Genomic DNA, 7,208 nt, shown 5'->3' on the forward strand with positions numbered 1-7,208 from the left:
CCCCCCCCCCCTAAGCACTCATCTAGCGCTCCTAGACCCTTCTTTTCCTCCTGGCGACATTTATAAAGGCGCTACAGCATGGAGGAAGAAAAACTCAGGGGAGGCCCTGACGTCACTTTCAGTGAAGCCTCGCGAAGCGGGAAGTCGGTCATTTTGACTGGGAAGATTCTTCTCTCTTGTTTACATGTGAACAGTAAAGTAGAAGGCCCGTCTGTGCCTCCGGCTCGAAAACCACGTGGGTTGCGCGGCGCGGCGCGCGTGTCCAATTCGAAGAACATGTATGGCTCCGCGGAACTTGATGACATGGATTTTCCAGATGTATTGGAAACCAGTGACGATGACTCTGTGTAGTGTGCGGTTGAAGTGCAAGAAACAACCTTCAGTGTTTTCAGTTATTCAAGCGCCTATTTTTATTATGTGAAATGAATAAACAATAACGAAAAAAGTCATATAAATAAACTTTTTCACGTTCCATATGTGCTTGTAGCATTTTTTTTACACTATAAAATAATTTTCAAGAATTAGAACATTTTTTTGAACTTCCGCTTGTTTTGGGCTTATTCACTGGAGTGCCGCCGCTTTTTTGGGCTTCTTTTGTGGTGATTATTCGCCTGTCTAGTCGGCGGCATCTGGCAACACTGTTAGTACTGGATATCCTATACTTTCATTTGCGTAATATCGTACACTGCAATTGATGCTAAGCATACATGGCACACAGAGATCATCGCATTAATTACAATTTAAACAAATAGAAGCCATTTAAAATTAAACATAATTGAAACCGTTTTTTTTTCTCCCTTCTAACGACGGAACGCCTGTGATATACGTGCATCCAAACTATCAAAACATTTGTTACTCTGCGCTGTGAGGGTAGTTCCGTCACTGGGTAATCTTTTAATTCCTTGACGTCAAGCTCTAGGCGAATTACATATGGTCACTAGAAATACTTAAGTTAATTAAGATAAACAATTAAATAAAAGTTAGGTTAAATTACACATGCGTGCTGAAACCCCGACATGATTACAGGTCATGCTGCAGCGGGGGCCCCCGATTAATTTTGACCATCTGGCGTTATTTTGCATGCACCAAAATTTAAGTGCTCTGGTTATTTTTTTCTTTTTCCTCGCTTCCATCGATGTACAGCCACCGTGGCTGGAAATCGAACCCACGTAGCCTGGAGCTTAGCAGCGAGACACCTCAGCATCTAAGCTACCCTGGCGGGTGAATACCGAAGTTACACAAGAGGGTTAGATTACCATTAGACATCACAGGTGGGCACAGCCTGTCCCCCGAGTTTAACGTTTAAACCACAATCCTCGAAACTGCGCATCTGCAATAATTAAAGTAGTAATTAGTAGTAATTAAGTAGCTACATCAACTTCGTTTTCGTTTTACCAGTACAACATTCTATCGTATATCCCATTTTTGAAGACACTTCGGGCACAAGAATTAGAATAAATAAACGATTTCTCGCGATCAAATGTCTTGAACGACGTTGAAAAAACAAATCAAGGTTTCGCTGGCCAAATAAATACATCGCATTAAAAAAAGGGGGGGAGGGGAAGACTAATCAACAGGAAAATACCGAAGAGCACGGTACACAGACAAACTACATATACAAACTGTCGCCACACGACCAGCAGCACCGAAAGACCATCCTAAAGTCACTAGAAGGGAAAAATCTAGGGACTTTTAGTGCATTCCAGTCAGTACCGGCGTGAGACTGCCGCCCACTACACACGAATGGAGTCCCGTCTCATGTAAATGTAAAAGCATGCACATCTGCGCATCAACCTGTTCGCGGAAAGGACAACGCGGCCGCGACCTTAATGTGTCAGAGAAGAAGCACAAAGATCAGCACACAGATGTGTGCTGATCATTGTGCTAATCAACGTGTTCCGCTACAGATGTTAGAGAAGAGAGAATAAAGAAAGAAAGAGTAGAAACGGAATCTGCTGTTCAATCTGCTGCACTCTTTTTATTTCTTTTCCGCACACTAGAAGTTTTATTTGTAAGTGATAAGTTCCAACTTTTTTACTCATCTCGTCGTTGTCCGATTCATGGTCAACCTTCCATTGTGGGTATGTGCCGTGAATACTCGGAACAACAACAACAAAGACGACGACGGCGACGACGAGAACAATCCGCAAAATTCTGAGCATAACAATAATTGTGTAAAAAAAAAACCCTTATAACGTCACGACAGATTGCATGCGCTGTCGACGCTCTATTTGTTAACTGCGTGCAGCCCTATTTTGCTTGAACTTATACGACATAAATTGTGAGGACCGCGGAAAGCGCATATTCAATCACTCTGGCCTCGCCTACACCATTCACAGCGTTTCTCATTTGTTCATATATGAACGCACTACTTCACACCACTGCCATGCACTGGCTCTTCATGTACAAATATATAGAGCACAAATTCAGCAAGTATTCGGCGAAGCTGCGAATGACGTTCTTCACAGCTCCGAAATCGATACAAGTTATCTATTAGATATTCACCGCAATTCATTTTCATACCTTCACAGCTCCCAAGCTTTCGCGATAATGACGAATAAACTTTTATTTGCCAGACCGTTCTCTACATCCTATGCGTATAGTTGCCGGGACTGGACCAGCAGGCATCCTTTTTGACAATGCATGACCATTAGCGTGTTTTCAATGAGGGAGAATGCTGATGTGCTACATCGATGCCAGAAAGGAGCACTCTTGAGGACCGCATACGGACTGTCAGAATAAAAGCCTCCTCTTTCGGAATGGCGCTATACGCAGAATTAACGCGCTATCCACGAAGGCATTCCTGGTCGTCCCCTGTAAATGTTCATATATACTCCAGCTCTATATTATTTGGCGCAATCTGAAGCGTCAGTCACCGGCCGGCGTGCCATATATTTATTGCAATCGATGCGCACGTTAATTATTTAAGCATACCTGTTAATAATACCACTTGTCATTACCCTTTCGAAAACAATTTTAAGCATGAGACGCGCCGAAGCACTTATACGGGTTCAAAATAACTTGCTTCCTTCGGCATGCAATTCCTTTGAATGTTTTTTCCTTTATATTAACAACACTCTGACTGAGCACCTTTGGAAGCACTCTGGCACAAAACGATTTCGGCTCGACGATGTTCCTTGTGGGAAGCAGGTGTACCTTCTTCTTTATCATCTTCAGTTACTAAAGATGGCGGGGCACACACAGAGAACGGGGACGTAGCCAAGCAGGTAAAATTTTCTAACATGACTTCTAATCTACACACAGCTAGTGTATACACTGTAAATACATAAGTACCCCTGTGGAGCACTGCAGCAAAACTGCTACTGGTCCAGATTGCAAAGGCAGATGGTTAGGTCAACTGCCAGAATCGTCGTCATCTTTTATGTTTCACAATCATTATTCCATGCCTCGCGTGCCTTAACAATGCTGGCACACGCGGATACTCAAGAACGCGCCGCATGAATCAAGCGCGCCAGAAGACGAGAACGACGCAGCACATGCTGCACGAAGTGCACTTATAAGTTCATGAAACTTCCTTCTTCTTCGCCTCGTACCACTAAGTTGTCGTACTACCCACCACATTGCGTCTGAGTCAATTATGTAATAACAGCCGCGGTCACTGGCAAGGTAGCTCTTCGCGTCTTTTCATACACAGGCCCAGCATCACACATACAGTCATGCCTTGAGGCAGGTCTTCATTGTAATAACAAAAGAGCTGCAAGGTAGCATGCAGAAATATTTTTGAGATTATCGCCCGACAGTAAAGCCGCAAGCAGTATTTTTTTTCACTTATTCTCTACCAATTCGACATCTATAGTCATAAAGTAGTTGTCGTTTGCCAACAAAATTGCAGATATGAGAGCAGATATGAGAGTACATTTCCGCTCTCACAAAGAAAAGGGAACTGCTGTAAATCAGCACACTGGCACCACGCAAAAAATTACGTCGAGCAAAGTATCTACATGTGGTAAGTCAATGAAACAGGCGAAAATCACAGAAAAATGAGTACAAGACGCATTTTCATCTGGGCCCCACGAGCTGGAGGAGCTCTGAAGCAGTGAAGGATGAAGTGCCAAACGCCTCGCGAGCGCATGACACGAGAACCGAACGCGATCGGCGAATACTGGTCAGACGCGTCTAAGCTCTCGGACGTTCCAGACGCGCTCTCAAGCTCAGCCCGATCGGCGGTGATCTGCCGGCGTCCAGCTCCCAGGAACGTAGCTGCTGCCCCAGGGATGGCCACGCTGTCAGCCGTGTTGCTCTTGGCGGTGGCGGCGGCGATTCCGCTGGCGGCTGTCGCCGATGCACCCGCGGCAGCGAATTCCATCGGCGGGCCCAAGCACAACGGGGGCGTCGGCCTACAGCAGGTCGGGCCGCAGGCTCCTGGCGTCGGCCTACAGCAGGTTGGGCCGCAGGCTCCTGGCGTCGGGCTACAGCAGGTCAAGCCGCAGGCTCCTCGCGTCGGTCTACAACAGGTAGGGCTGTCGCAGGCTGGCCAGGCTCCCGATGTAGCGCTGCAGCGCAGCGGGCTGCCGCAAGCTGCCCAGGCTCCCAGCGTCGGGCTGCAGCAGGGCGGGCTACCGCAAGCCGCCCAGGCTCCCGGAACCCTAACGGGCGTCTATCCTGGCGGCCAGCGGCAGAGCGCGGCCAGTTTGCGAGCCCTGTCAGCACACAAGGTTCGCGGTGGAAGGCGGGACGACTACGAGGAGGAATACGACGACGACGACGACGACGAGATCATGGACGTCTCGGGCGCGGCGCGCCTCAAGAAGGACGATATGGAGAAGCTGCAGCCATTCCTCAAGGACATCGAGAAGCTCTACTCGCGCGGATTCCGGCGCTCGCACATGATGCGCAGTAAGAAGAATCGCGACGGCTGGCTTAGCATGGTTCACATGCAACGCCACGAAGACCAACAGCTCATGGCCGGAGAAGCGATGGACAAGAACGCTACCGTTGGGGGCGAAGTGCAGCCGTTCGTCATCGTGGCAGGTCGTAAGCCGGTAAACATTTCGGCTCTGCCCTACCTACTCAAGCAGCCCACACTCACCGTGCAAACGAGGGACCTGAGCCGTGACGACAAGGTAGCCTTTTACATGTCCGTCTCATTCGAAGACCAGGTGGCGTTCCATTGGTACCTGAACGGCCGCCCGCTCGAAGAGTACGACAGCATGCAGATCCTGGACATGAACGCTGCCGCAGAAGCCGGAAACAAAAGCACCCGCTCTCGCGTCTCGCAGATCGAGATAGAGCACCTTCTGAAGCTACCTACCAGCACAGGCAAGTATGAAATCAACTGCACCGCCACCGTGGACTACACGCAACACAGCCTGAAGTACGTCATCGAGCCGCAGCTGACTGACGACTGCCCGCCAGCAAACTGCTACGACCGTCATGCTATCTGCAGGAACGGCAAGTGCGTCTGCGATTCACCTTACCCGGTCAGGCTGAGCTCCGTGCACACTACTTGCCGAACTGAATCGTTCCTGGAGACTCCCTGTCACCATCACGAGCAATGCCAGTACACTACCAACAACAGCGAATGCCTTGAGCAGGGCTGGTGCGCCTGCAAGAGGAGCTTTGGACGTACGCCGCAGCACGTGTGCGTCAAGAAGAGTGGCGTCAACTCTCGCTGCGACAGCGACAACCAGTGCGCTGTCTACAACGCCACCTGCATCCTTAGCCACTGCACTTGCAACTCGGACTCCATGGAAGAGAATGACCACTGCGTCGTCGTCAGTCGCTCCGTCAACCGACTGCACTCCAGCTCTACTGCCGTCCAGCCACGCTGGGCCGCTCTGGCTCTCGCGGGTTTCTTCGCCTTCGGAGGCTTCTGCGAGCTGCTCGTCTCGCGAGCCTGAGTCGCAAGCACAAAATAAATTCATTTTTTTTAAAGCACACTGTGCGTTAAATGGCATTCTTTCCTTATGCACAAACTATCGTTCTCTACAGTGATACTCGAGCGTTAGAGTTCGTTTCGCAGAAATTCCGGCGTCGGTGTCGGCATCGTTGGTTGTGAACGAAAAAACGGCGCTGTAAGAGCGAAAATTCGAAAGGTGCTAATATATAATATTACTCTGTTCGAGTGGAAATCGAACCCAGGAATTCTGCGTCATTCGAAGCCCTCGCGTGAAGTGCAAAACAAATGCAATCTAATCTTTACCGGGAACGCGTGGGAGGGTGTTCCCATTGTTCACAGGCGCCTTATCATCCATCATGCGGGTTTGATGCTTTTTTTGTGGTTTTCTTTATTGAAACAAGATTGGGGGACGTTTAAGCTTCGCCTTTAAGAGTTGAACGCGATAGCGATATCCGCCCCCATCCTCATCCTGCTCTGTTTCGCTTGTCATTATGTTCAGTCGCCCGGTCTCTCTCTCTCTCACACACAAACACACACTCTCTCTCTCTTCGACATACCTATAGTAGAGGTAAAGGTTTCCGCCTTCTTCAACAGCACTTTTATGATAACAGTGCACCCACTACGTGTGTGTAAGAGGATTCGTGCACTAATGTGTATGCCCTTGTAATGGGTGGCATGCTTTAAACCAGCAGCAATTACGCACGTGATACTTTTTCGAAGTTGCAATGCACCCACTACGTGTTCATAAGGAAATACGCGCAGTAATGTGTGTGCCTTTTGTAATGGGTGGCCGGCTTTAAACCACCAACTCGTCATGCAGTTCACATGGTAGTTTTTGAGATCGCTTTCCATTTCGAACGTCCCTAGGCGTAACTAGAAGATCGGTGTAAACAAGTCTGCAACATGAAAATTTTCGCTTTTGTTGCGTAGTCCATATTTATTTACTGTTATTTTCACTAAAAAAAGGAGTAATATTGCTGCGTGCGGGGATACAGGCGAGCATTCTCGGTTTTGTTCTTTTCACTTTTTTTAACGCATTCACCCTTCGCTAGGTGGCGCCACCGTCCCGGCTTGGGCACGTAAACGCTATCCCGCTAAACTAAAACCCGCTTTCCGCAACCAACGTTTGCGGCACGGTAACGCTATTCCCTTAACCCCCGCTATCACGCTAACGCTAAACTATAACTGTCTATTACATCTCGTACTTTGACACCTGTACACAGGACGCGTATGTTTGTGAAGCATCAAAGTTAATTTCACTGCAGTTCTAAGCAATGGAGTGGCTCGGTGGTAGAACACCTGCTTGCCACGACGGCCTGGGTTCTTTTCTCACTCGACCCTAATTTTT

The 7,208-nt window shown here is 48.4% G+C and overlaps 1 protein-coding gene across 1 annotated transcript; it reads left to right on the forward strand.

The window, feature by feature from the left end:
- Positions 1-4,108: 4,108 nt before the first annotated feature.
- Positions 4,109-5,891, forward strand: LOC125756708 (uncharacterized). Its single transcript, XM_049411619.1, has 2 exons — positions 4,109-4,367; positions 4,404-5,891. The coding sequence occupies exons 1-2, from the start codon at positions 4,236-4,238 to the stop codon at positions 5,859-5,861; spliced, it is 1,590 nt and encodes a 529-aa protein (XP_049267576.1). The 5' UTR covers positions 4,109-4,235; the 3' UTR covers positions 5,862-5,891.
- The last annotated feature ends 1,317 nt before the right edge of the window (positions 5,892-7,208 follow it).

Source organism: Rhipicephalus sanguineus, chromosome 1 (assembly GCF_013339695.2).
Source record: "Rhipicephalus sanguineus isolate Rsan-2018 chromosome 1, BIME_Rsan_1.4, whole genome shotgun sequence".
Classification (NCBI taxonomy): domain Eukaryota; kingdom Metazoa; phylum Arthropoda; class Arachnida; order Ixodida; family Ixodidae; genus Rhipicephalus; species Rhipicephalus sanguineus.